The sequence below is a fragment of the Emydura macquarii genome, unplaced genomic scaffold (genome assembly GCF_026122565.2).
Source record: "Emydura macquarii macquarii isolate MOO-44397 ecotype Brisbane River unplaced genomic scaffold, CSIRO-AGI_Emac_v2 contig_1348, whole genome shotgun sequence".
In the NCBI taxonomy this organism is placed as follows: domain Eukaryota; kingdom Metazoa; phylum Chordata; order Testudines; family Chelidae; genus Emydura; species Emydura macquarii.
In genome coordinates this window covers 8,982,232-8,995,072 of record NW_027131485.1, presented here as the reverse complement: position 1 = coordinate 8,995,072, position 12,841 = coordinate 8,982,232, and the positions used below count along the sequence as shown (strand labels likewise).

General features: G+C 35.3%; 1 protein-coding gene across 2 annotated transcripts in view; it reads right to left on the bottom strand.

Annotated features, from left to right (window-relative positions):
- The window catches only part of PDXDC1 (pyridoxal dependent decarboxylase domain containing 1), a 51,460-nt gene that overhangs the window by 15,722 nt on the left and 22,897 nt on the right, over nt 1-12,841 (bottom strand). The window contains exons 9-17 of one of the 2 annotated variants that reach the window (XM_067551070.1): nt 11,865-11,949; nt 10,967-11,015; nt 10,764-10,865; nt 10,429-10,554; nt 8,572-8,622; nt 6,264-6,327; nt 4,369-4,457; nt 1,943-2,048; nt 662-833 (exon numbers count right to left, since the gene is read on the bottom strand). In XM_067551070.1, the coding sequence (XP_067407171.1) occupies nt 662-833; nt 1,943-2,048; nt 4,369-4,457; nt 6,264-6,327; nt 8,572-8,622; nt 10,429-10,554; nt 10,764-10,865; nt 10,967-11,015; nt 11,865-11,949 (844 nt within the window). Of the gene's footprint in view, nt 1-661; nt 834-1,942; nt 2,049-4,368; nt 4,458-6,263; nt 6,328-8,571; nt 8,623-10,428; nt 10,555-10,763; nt 10,866-10,966; nt 11,016-11,864; nt 11,950-12,841 lie in introns of those variants that run through there. The other variant, XM_067551071.1, reaches the window with a different exon arrangement.

Sequence of the window (12,841 nt, the reverse complement as noted above, 5' to 3'; positions counted from 1 at the left end):
AAGCCATTTTATTTTACAATACAAACAAAACAAATCTGCTCTTTCTAACATCTTTCAACAATTTACCAACATGCATCTGTAAACTGGTGTGCTGTGTGAAGTTTAAATAGTGATAGCAACAAGCCAAGTTAGAGGAAATTTGGTAACTTTTGCTGTTAAAGGAAAAGCCTTTTTGCAAATACTATATTGATAATGGCTCAGCATTTTCTGACCACACAGGAACCTTAATCATCATGATATCCCATACATGAGCAACACTATTTGCCAAAAGAACCAAATAAGGTCTACTACTGTTTAAAGATAAACTGACTGCAGTGTTACATAAAGTACACAGATACATTAATGTTCACTACAAACGATCCACAAGGCTGCTTAAATTCTAGTTGTTAACTCAATTATTTTGGCAAAGGTCTTTAGCTTCTAGGAAGTTCCAAATGCCTAAGTAATTTTACACTTTCTGAAAAGGATGTCAGAATTTTGTGATTTATTTACAAGTCAGTTAAGAAAATTGCAGGTGTGCCATAAACCAGATTTTGCTTGTCCAAATGATACAGAGTTACTAGTGAAGAGGGCACTTCTTCTCTGCTGAATATACTGTCTAGCCAAATATCTCATGAAATGAAGCTCAAACAATGTCATGTCTGGGCCGCCTAACACTTACCTTACAACACCTAGTCCTGGCCAACTGAGGTCTTCAATATAGGACAGGCCTACTGTTCTTTTCACTTCTTGCTCAAATTCCTCTCTTAGTTGCAGTGTGCATGTTAGTATTGGTATCTTCATTTTTAAGCAGTCCACCAACTGATCCACATCTTGTACTTCAGTTCCTAAAACTGAAGAGCTGATGAATTAGCATGTGAATTACTGAACTGACAGAATATTCACATTAGATATGATAAGACAGGTGCCATGGTTACCTATATTTATAGATAATCTACTTTACAAGCAAATCCTAAATATGATTTTTGAACATTATTGAACTATCTTAATCTATATACTGGAAGCTGTTTTTCCTCAGCTTGTCATTCACTGACAACACTTGACACAACAAAATGGTTGGAGCCAAATATTCAGGAGAAAATAAAATAAGCTAATTCCAATACCAATAAAAGGATTCTGATATTATAAAGTAATAATGGTAGTTAGCAACAGGAAATTCCTCCCCTTAGAGCCAGAAGGTTACAAAAATGATGCATCAGCTTCAGTTTTGATTACAAAGGTCAGGATCACCAAGTAAGGTTACTCTTCAAACTGGAATCCCTTGCTCTGTCATTTAGTTTCTAATTTAAAAGTTCTTCCCATTGACTACCTACTTCTCTCTGTAACATCAGAGCCTACACACTATTCTAGAAGAGAAAGAGGAAGAAAAACATTTTTTTCCCCAGTACTAAGGAAAATAATCAAGCTTTAATGGATACTATTTCTTCTTCTAATTAGTCTTTTATATTGTTAACATGGGCTCAGTTCCTGTGTCTAACCATGTGAATAAGTAGGCAAAGTTCTTTCTTCATTCTGTAAGTAGATGAGAGAGGGAAAGGCAAGGATGTTTCATCTTCAGTGTTTCTGTATTGTGATAGTTTTAGATTAGAACATTACTCGGCTTCTTACCTTGTTCTCACTAGTAAATGTAGACAGTATAAAGTAAAGGGCTTTACAGATGTGGTGCGACATAATGGAATATAAAATAACTAAACTTGTGGAAATTCAGCTACTTCTAATGTACTTCTAATGCCAAGGCACAATAGAATATTGAAATTGTTTTTGTTGTGTTAAAGCATCCTTTCAATATAAAATTAAGAAAAAAGCAACCCCAAGGAGAACAGATTTAAACATACAGATCTTTTACACATCCAGGATATTTACAATTTGAAAGGGCAAATTCCAATTTTTTTCACCTCAGAATGAAATATCTATGCAAGTGGCTAAATTAAGTGACTCTTACCTGCGGAAGTCATTAACGGGCTAAAACGTACACATGTGCCTTCATCTTCTAGTTCTACCACATCAACTCCGCTGGCAGGCACTAACTGTGCCAACTGTTCACCTAGCTGAAGGGACAAGGCAAAGTTAGAGAAATTTATGGAGCATTCATTTCTCATTATTGCCAACATACATTACTTTCAATGAACCATTTGTCTGTTCAATTGTTCCTAGTAAGGTTTCTCTCTCTTTACTTCTTAAAAGTTACCTATTCATTATTCCCTGAAGTATAGTAAAATTTTAGCTGTGAGCAAGCTCACTGCACCATCTATAATACAAGTATGTGACTTTTGTTGGTTTTAACTAAATGAAAAACTATTTCACAGTTTCTAAGCAAACCACAAGATGTGTTATTTAATCAGTGGTTATTGCAATATGGTTACCTTCTCTCCAATAAAGCAGGAACATGTTTACTTCCAAAATAATGAGTTTAAAAACAAAATCATGCACTTGACTGTTAAAAAACACACTTTAGTAGGAGTTCTACTTGTAACAGCTGGAGAAAAATACTGAAATTGCAGTATATAAAGGGAGAGCATCAACCAGAATCCTAGTCAGTTAAAAAACAAAAATAAGAGTTAAAAGTAGTTTCAGATACTTAAGCTGCCACTGAGTCCACCTGCCAATTTTTGCCGTTTTACAATAATTCTTTTAATGTTTCTCTCTCCCTGTTGCTCTGTGAAAATTTTACACAAACAAGGGGAACTGATTATACATAAGCTGCTTAAGTAAATGCATCAAGTAAAACACAGTGGATTATCTGTCCTCATCTTTTGGTCTTATTCGTAATAGTAGGGGTAAAACAGAGTAATTTTTAAGTTGGCAGTGACCTGTTAGGACAACTAAGATTCACTGTCATTTATAATGGCAAGGTCTCTTTCCTCTTCCTGAAGATACCCAAATCCTTCACTCATAGAATCAGTTGCAAAACCACAATATTTCTGCCTGTTCTGGCAGTTCATGCCAGAGGTACTTTCTATTATTTTGATTTTGAAGAAATTGTGTTTGCCAAGGATCTCTAAGTTGAATTTCATGCCACTCTTGACCCTGAGCATAAATGGGTTACTGAAAATAAGAAGGTCAGCTCCTTTTCAACCCACACTAATGCTGTCATCAATCAATGGTATTACGTGTTATAGGAAAGTGTGAGACACATGCAACATAATTTCTCCTTCCTGCTATCCTGTTTCTCAATTATCAGGTTTCCCAGCTTGGAAAGTTATGTTTTAGCTCTGCCCCTGGACTTCCTAGTCCAACTAGGTCTCCAAGTGGCTTACAGCCTAAAAATGATTATGGAAGCAACTACAGATAGGCAGGGAGGTTGAGTACATAGAAGTGGAAGGACAAAGTAACAGGTGGAAAGGTTCCTGAACAGAGTCCCCCCGACATGTGTTCCTTTACATAGGATCTCTAACAGTACCTAGGGCTGCCCTGGGTATTGGTGTCACAAAGCAGGTTGGGAATTCATAACAGCTCAAAGAATTATTAGAGTATGCATACTTGATGCAATTAGAGAGATGCATCTTCTTAACACAATGATGCAATCCTTGCTCCCACTCTGAATGTGAGGAAAAAAAGAAGAGGCATTTCATGAATGTTTTGGGTATGGGAAAGAGAGTCCTGACACACTGGAACTTTGTATCTACCTCCCTACTCCAGTTTAGGGTTATGAGTCTTTTTATTATACAAGCACTGGAGAAAGGGAAAACAAGACTACCAAAAACTAAGTGGAAACTGACATTTCAAATGGATGTCAAAAGTAAATCAGTTGATCTTGTAGTGGTTCTTGATGTGTCAAAATTACCAGTAAGCAGTTTAACACCTTAAATTTTACTTTACTCCACTTCTGAGCAGAAGCTTCCTAGACAAGTTTTTGTGGCAAGAAGGAGGAGACACTTCTTTCCTAGGATATGGGGCTCCTACTATCTCCCAAAAGTACCAAATTAAAATGGAGACATCTGTTGCAACATAACTCTCAGATTTGCCTTTTTTTTTTTTTTTTTTTTTTTAAAGTGCATGAGGAAATAAATTTCAAATGTATTTAGTCTCAATGGCCTAAAAAAACCCAAACCTTTTGAGGTATGCAAGAGTTAAAGGAATCAATGTTTTCAACAGAGTTTAAAATTCAGTGTAATTATTTTGTACCTTAAAATATATATCCAGGTTACCAGTGCTTCAGACCAAAACCATCTTTTTTATCTCAAAGCACTCTCCACACTCATTTCACATAGGATACTAAATAGCCATTTGTTGACAACTGTTACAAGTCATTACTGACCTAGTCTGTTCTAGGTTATATAATACATTACCAATTCCCCAAGCCACCCAATCCTCTGTTTTACAGAACATTCATTTTAGTTCTTAAGAGAAATGAACATCCAATCTTACCCACTGATTGAAGGTGTCATAAATATGTCTCTCATTGCTGGTTATGGGGTGTTGAATTATGGATGTCTGTCCAGCATGTAGCATCTGATCTGAACCCAAAGAGATAAGAATTGGAGACAGATTTTCATTTAACTAAAGCAAAAGACAGTTCACTAATTTTTAGACAAAACGTTTTTATGAACTTTTATGAAATCTAGGAACATTAAACTGTAACTGACCTCAAAAGGGCAAACATGGGATTAAAAAAAAGAAAGCTGTGTTGACAGTAACAAATACTAATATTAAAATGGCAAAAATTCTCCTCTATTCATTTAAAAAAGCAAACATTTAAGGAGATAGTTTGTGTTACACTACTTAAGCAGTTCAACTGGCTCAACTACTTTACTAGAAAAATGCTTATTTTTTCCATTACTAAAACCACACTTTTGTAAGCAGGTTGTATTGTCATTCCTTTGATTTACTAGAACCAAAATTTTTCATTAAGTTTAATAATATTGCTTGAATGCTTTGTTACACATTCACCAAAATAATTTGAATGATTTATAAGCATATTATACTCACAAAGTGAGCAGATATACCCTAAATAGAGCTCTGTTGTTGTAAAAGGTTATGTGCTCATAATTTAGGTTGGTTATTTTTCCTAGTAAAATTCCTCAACGTCTTTTGTAAAACAAAGGCATCAATGTACAAATCAATCCTGAAGGGCTTATGTTGGTATTATGTTTAGTTTGCCAAAACACAAATATGGGAAACATCCATTTTGAGATGCATGAGCAGATTCAAAACACATTTGTATAAAGTAAATACAGATTTTGTAAAGCTAATATTTCAGTGAACTCTTTATGTTTAAAAAAGTAAAAGCCAGAACATTTCTGATGACCTATGAAGTATTAAAGTAAAAAAAGGTGATATTTTTTCACATGTTGCATGTGAGCAGGTGGCATTTCCATTATGCTACATATGCACATCTTGTTCAAGGTCAAATCTGTATCTCCTTCGTGTTTGGCTTTATTAGTAACTCAGATAACAGAACATAAACCTCAAAAAAGCTTGTTCTCTGCAAGCCTGGCTGTTCCTAGAATTTCTTACAAGACCTCCCTATCTCTGCCTTAGTTTCCTCTAACTAGGGAGTCACTCCCACCTCTTAACCTAGGCCCTACCCCACAAAAGCATTTAAGCACATGTTTAACTTTAAGCATAGGAGTAGTTCCACTGATTTAAGTACTTTTCTGGATTGGGTCCATAGTGGAAGTGAACCTGCCACAATGAGTCAGAAGAATTTACACAGCACTTTATTCAGAATTCTAAATGTTGCAAAGAGAATTCAAGAGAAGAGTCCTGATACCTTGTCACATGGCAATATTCAGACACATTATAGACAACATTCAGACACTATTTCTTCATATTGCAACTTTTAAAACCAGTTTGCCAGAAAATGAAATCCATGAAATACAGAAGAGTTGCTGTAGCTTGCCATTAAAACACTGAAGAAATTAAGAGTATTCAGTTTCAATAAAAACACTGGAACAGTCTGTGTCTTTCATTCAAGAGGCCCAAAAAGGATGTGTTATGGAAAGTAAACACAGGTATCTTATATAAAACTAAGCTATGCAACTGCTTATACAACTGTAAAAAATTAAGAAAGGATGTCAAGGCAATTATAAAGTTGAAATGTATTTCAATAATTTGTAATCATCCTCCACTGTCTCAATGCAATGAAACTTTGCAACAAGTGTATAATTTATGAAAGGTAGTTCAAACCACTATTGTATAAACAAAACTTGTTTTATGTGCAGATGATTTAGAAAAAATGCACAATGTAATGTACCTAATAAAACCTAGTTTATTGAATTAATAGATTTGAAATTATCGCATTTTGTCTATAAATTACACACCTATATTTGGAAGTTCCGGGGAAAACTTGAATACCACTACAGGAGAGCTAAATTCATCTTCAACCTTAAAAATGGAATAAAAGAATCCATGTTGTTATAAAAACATTTAAACAGCCTTATTTTGTATGTACAAAACTGACAGAGACCATCTCATAACTTGGTTTGGTCAGTATTAACAATGTTCTAGTTACCATAATGTTTTGACTCAGTACTAACAAAAAATTAGCTCTTCATAAAACTGTGTAAATGATCTGCAAAAAGGGGTAAACAGTGAGGTGGCAAAGTTTGCAGGCAAAACAAAATTACTCAAGATAGGTAACTCCAAAGTAGGCTGCAAAGAGTTACAAAGCGGTCTCACAAAACTGGGTGAATGGGCAACAAAATGGCAGATGAATTTCAATGTTGATAAGTGCAAAGTAATGCACATTGGAAAACATAATCCCAACTACACATACAAATGATGGGGTCTGAATTAGCTGTTACCACTCAAGAAAGAGATCTTGAAGTCATTGTGGATAGTTCTCTGAAAAATCTCTGCTGAATGTGCAGCATCAGTCAAAAAAGTTAACAGAATGTTAGGAATCATTAGAAAAGTGATAGATAATAAGACAGTAAATATCATGATGCCACTATATAAATCCAAGGTATGCCCAAACCTTAAATACTGTGTATGGTTCTGGCTGCCCCATCTCAAAAAATAAATGTATTAGAAATGGAAAAGGTACAGAGAAGGGCAACAAAAATGATTAGGGGTATGGAACAGCTTTCATATGAGGCAAGATTGAAAATATTGGGACTATTCATCTTGAAAAAGAGATGACTAAGGGGAATATAACAGATCTGTAAAATCAAAAATGGTGTGGAGAAAGTGAATGTTTTATTCACCCCTTCACATAACACAAGAATCAGGGATCACCCAAATTAATAGGCATCAGATTTAAAAACAAACAAAAGAAAGTGCTACACACAACACAATCAATTTGTGGAACTCATTGCCAAAAGTATAACTAGGTTCTAAAAAGAATTAGATAAATTCACGAAGGATAGGTCCATCAATGGCTATTAGCCAAGATGGTCAGGGATGCAACCTACGCCCTGAGTGTCCCTAAGCCTCTGACTGTCTGATGCTGGGACTGGACAGCAGATGGATCACTTGATAATCGTCCTGTTCTGTTCATGCCCTCTGAATGCATCTGGCATTGGCAACTGTTAGAAGACAGGATACTGGACTAGTTGGACCAGTGGTCTGACCTAGTGTGGCCACTCCTATATTCTCAACATATAGACAAACATAGCAAAGTAAACTGCCCTTCACATAAAAAGGGATTTTATTCAATTTCAGTTATACACAACTGAACTTTGGGCACTATTAAGTGAAAAATGTGAACACATTCATTTACAAGCATTTAATATTTAAAAAAAAATAGATTTAAGTTTTCCTTGGTGTTCCAGAAGCAAAGTTTCTTGCAGAAATCTCTCTGAATAGATAATTGAGCTGTTTAATGACATAAATAGAAGCTATCCAGAACATATGTAGGGGAAAGGGGGAATGGCCACAATGGATCTCCATACCTCATGAATTCTGAAAGATTATTTTCACAAATGAAATTACTTTGTCACTCACAGAGATCTGTGGTGATTCATTTCCCAAGAAAACTAGTGTGAATACAGTATTTATTCCAATACACTAAGAGTCAGATGCAATAAAAATATCTGTTAAATAGGGCATCTTTTCCACTTTTCTAATTCAAGTGGATTAGAAGCAGCTGCATTAGACATAACTAATTTAAAAACTAGAATTTTCAATTAAAAGCAATTTTTTTTAAACAAACATCCATCTCCCATATCATAAAGCCCTCACAGCAGGACAACTATTTTATTTACAGATGTCAGAACACCCACACGATAATCAAAATCTGGCCAGAGCTCTGCTAATTTCAAATATAAAAAAAGTAAACCGTAAAGAATATTGAACAAGTTTTAATGCGTTAAGTGCTATGCAGCAACACAGAGGCAGCCTCTGGGCATTATATGCTTAGCTTGAGAGTGAGTGTGTGTGAGTGTGTAGAGAAATAGCAACGGGACAAGGAATACAATCTAGGGACCAATTCCTGCTATATGCAACTAAATTTATACAATTCCATTGACACTTGAGATAATTTCAGTAGTCAGAATGATACCAACACCAGTATGGCTGTGGGTAGAATCACAGGGTTTTGGGTTTTTTTGGATAATTTGGATTGCAAGAATTTTGGTATTTAATAACCATCAGTTGCTAAACTACCCAAGTATTAAAGGCAGGCTGTACCGAAGTTTTAATGAAATCCATGTTCTTCAAGTTTTCCAGCAACCTCTGACTCTGTAAAGAACAAAGGATAAAAAACAAAGGTTTTTCTTGTTTAAAATTACTTTCACGGGCAGTCAACACTAACAACATCTATAAGTGTGAGCTTACATTTACAAGTTTAAATTTCAGATGGTACAAACAAGAATCTCTGTCTAATCAATATTATCAATATCCTGGTATTTCAACAGAATATTAGTTATGAAAATGTTTTATTGTAGGACTCAAAGCATGTGCACATATACATACACCTAAGCGTTGTAGATAAAATTTACATTTTATTTAATCTGTTCAAAATACTGTGGATGTGTAAATTCCCACATAATAATGGGAAAGATTAGCATCTATGGACTACTGTCAGCCCTTAGGTGCATGTAAACCGCTCCCATTAACTTCAACTGGGCACCAAACACTTGAGAAGAATTAGCATCTATGTGAAGAATAGAGGAAGAAGGATTATAGTCATCTATTGGTTATGGTCAATCACTGTACACATGAGAGAAGTGATGCTTCGGGTACATTTAGAAAGACTATCACATAAGGTTGTGCATCTCAGTTTTCACTGAAGAACTATAACTTCAAAACAGTTCTTGTCACTATATCTAAGAAACCCTCAGTACTTCCATTTGGAACCCCTTGTCTTAGTGATTTATAAGTAACTACTTATTATTCACATTACAGTAAGCCTAAAGGCCCCATTGTTCTTCTAGGTTTCCTGTAAGAGACAGTACATAGCGTGGTAAGAGACAGACCATGGCCTGAACAGTTTACATTCTAAATAGAAAAGACAAAGGACGGGGGAAAGGAATTATCTTCATTTTACTGATGGGGAATTGAGCAGAGAGATTAAGTTCTTGTGTGATTTTAGGCAAGTCAGTCAGCGGCATTGCCAGGCCCTGAACCCAGCTCTTTTAAGTCCCAATTCAGTGCATTAAAAACAAGGCCATCCTTCCTTTAAAAGTAAAAAATACTCAAGGTCTTCCTTGAAATTAAACTTTACAATTAATTTTAAAAATTTGATTTGATTCCATATTCTCTGGATAAGTTTTCAGCTTGATAGGACCCCACTATGTCTCAAGATTCCTTTAAATAGTTGTGATAATTGACAACTGCTTCTTAAATCAATGTCCAACAGCAAAAAAAACCCAAAAACCTATAAACTCCTATCTAGGTCCTTTTTCTGGTGGGCATTCTAAGGCTATATCTTACTTTTCCCCCTCACCCCATTTTTACTTTAAGATAGATATCTCAATGCACAATCATACTGAAGACAGAACGTAGGTAGTTTTTATCTCAGGTATCTAGTCAAGGTCTACCCTACACTCCTCATCTGGGTTTTTTACCTTGATGTAGTCAAGGTAAAAACTACCTGTGACCTGTATCCACTAGGATTTCACATTGCAATAGCTAACTTCCCTCATTCCCCTGCAAAGAAGACAAAGCCTTAAAAAAGTGCCAGTACTGTCATTGTCAATGTGATTAGTCTCAGTACAGTATGCACAATGTGTCACCTTCGGAATATTTGACAACAATTCTCACTTTTATTTCACATTCCTCTGTTTTTGAGCTGCTTCATCATATTGAGAGATTTATTAAAAAATCATCATCAAAGTGTTCTTAAATAAAAAAAAGTGAGCAATTATATAGTGCTATTGATGCCCACATGACAATTACCAAATCAGACCGCCATTTAAACTAACTTTCTACCTGGAGAATGAACTTACTCAAATAAGATAGTAGAAAGATCCTTAATAAGATCCCCCTGCCCAAATTCAGAAAAGCAAAAGTTAGCACATCATTTGAAGACAAACTGCTTCTTACCAGCTGAGATGCATGCTTTATTCTCTCAACAATCCCATCGTGTCCCAGGTACTGCAAGGATAGCCACAGTGGCAGGGCACGGAGTTTCTCTACTGGCTGACTTGATGTCAGGCCTGCAGCTAAGGACTAAAGGAAATAAAGAATAACTAAAATTTCAACACAACCCGATTCATTCTAAAACTAGAAAAACACAAAACATGTCACAACATTAACAAAAGGCTCTTTTGCAAATTACTGTTTATTTTAGGCATCTATAAAGAACAAAGGATCATGTCACGATTGCAGTTTTAAAGTCTCTAGTATCTAAATGTTCATTCAAAAAAAGTCAAAGTTACCAAAGAAGGATCTTCGTGTCTGTAGAGTGTCACTGCAGGTACTGCTGGGAGACCCAACCAGGAACCCAGAGTAAGAGTCATGCTGTCACATTTTGTTGCAGCCTGAAGAGGAAACATTCAAGTTTATTATGGGCTGCCTACATTTTGTTTATGTAACAACTTCAAAGTCGAGAGCATTATACTTATGACACACCAGTACCTACCAGTACTGAAGAGGAAACATAACCTAAAGCCAAAGTTGCCAAATTCACTCTGCAAAGGAAAACAGTCTTAGCACAATTTAATTATTTACACCTTTTCTTCAACTAAAAGATAGCATTTTAATCTTCATTTTAAATATTTCATGCATGTATAAAAAGATCATTTTTGTCCATGTATTTTTTATTGCACGTACAGCAGACATTGCAATTTAATATTCTAGAATTAAGACAAAACTAAAATTTAATTTTAGTCTACATATCAGTCTTACTTTTTGGAGATACTAATTCACCATGTCCTAAACATACTTCATCAGCAACAATCTGTCAATAATTCATACCACGCCCTAAATGTATGGTACACAGCTATGTACAGTGGTAAGTCAGGGCCAAATAGGTAACAGGCTCTGCTCTGAGGGACTTGCTGTCTGAAAGCATGGGCTTCTCCATTAACACTACTTATGCTGTTACTCATCAATCATGCTGCCCATTGCACCAGTTTTCTTAGCCACCATGTCCTCGCCTCTAAATTTCATCTCTTTAACCACCCTATCCCCCTTTCACCTCTTCAATAATCTCTGTGAACTGTTATCTTGGGTCTTGTCTCAATTAGGTTCCAAGCACTTCAAAGGAGGGGCAAGCTACTCACATCCATATACTGACTCCATGCTGAGTAATTACATATACAGGAATAAACTTTGCAACAAAAAGTAAGTCTGCAGGGCTCTACATTTTGTAGAGTGGCAAACTTACAGTAGCATATAAAACATTTAATAATGGCAAAATATGCAGAGTTGGCTGTGGACATTAGAGTATGTTAGCTATGGAATTATGGGTTTCATCATTTATCAGAAGTTTCAATTGGTGAACATAATTATACAGAAAGAAGACTCAAGTTTTGTACCCTTCTACATGTAGCCACATGTTATACTGCTCACAAAGTTCTTTCAGTCTCCCAAGTTTGTCTGTATGCCCTGCTCCGGGTGTACCTGAATTTAAAGGAAAGGAAAGGAAAGTCAGTCTAAGTATAAAATGTGCAAGTCTGCAAGCATATAAACTTTTATTGTGCCTATAACTCTAGTTCTACGTGAGTAAATAACTCCAAATACTGTTTAAAGGTCACCTGCGGGGGAGTTGGGGAATAGTTTGGTGTCTTTTTTTTTTGTTTTGGTTTTTTTTTGGTTTTTTTTTTTAAAAAAAAATTGGCAATTCAGATCTTGTCTTCTGTGATGGACTCATGAAAAACTGGAGAGAGAGCTAGTGCACTTAGGACATTTGATACCATGGAAGTTCAGCTTGATTAAGTGGGTATTCATGGTACTTACAGCTCTGTGTTTTGTTGATATCTATTTAATTAAAAGTACTTGGGAGACTAGATGTTGTAAGCATTCAAAAACTCAGGCATTTCTGTTAAGAACTGAAAAAGTTCAATACAGCTAATTCATCAAAGAACAGTTCTGCCAAAATAAAGAAAACCAAAACTAACATCTCTATTATTTCTAAAGACAAAAAACAAGCACAACACTTTCTTACCACCTCCACTTAAAAAAGAATAAATCTTTCCTCACTATATTTTTGCTCAATTAATCATTAAGAAAACATTTAAATTTTTTAAGTTAATGTCATGTTCAACACCATAGAAAGGTTCTTAGTCAGCCTCAGAATCCCATTTTTCAAAAGCAAAGTTGTGCTCACTAAGGAACAAACCATGGAGCTCTAAGTCATGCAAGCACTCCGCTAACATAAATAGAGCTATTTTTATGAGTAAGTTCTTATGAGTGTTAATAAAGGTTGTACAATCTCATCCTAAGTCACTTATTTAAATAACTTCTTGGAGAGTTATATATTATGCAGTCACTACGATATTCTGTATCAAGAAAC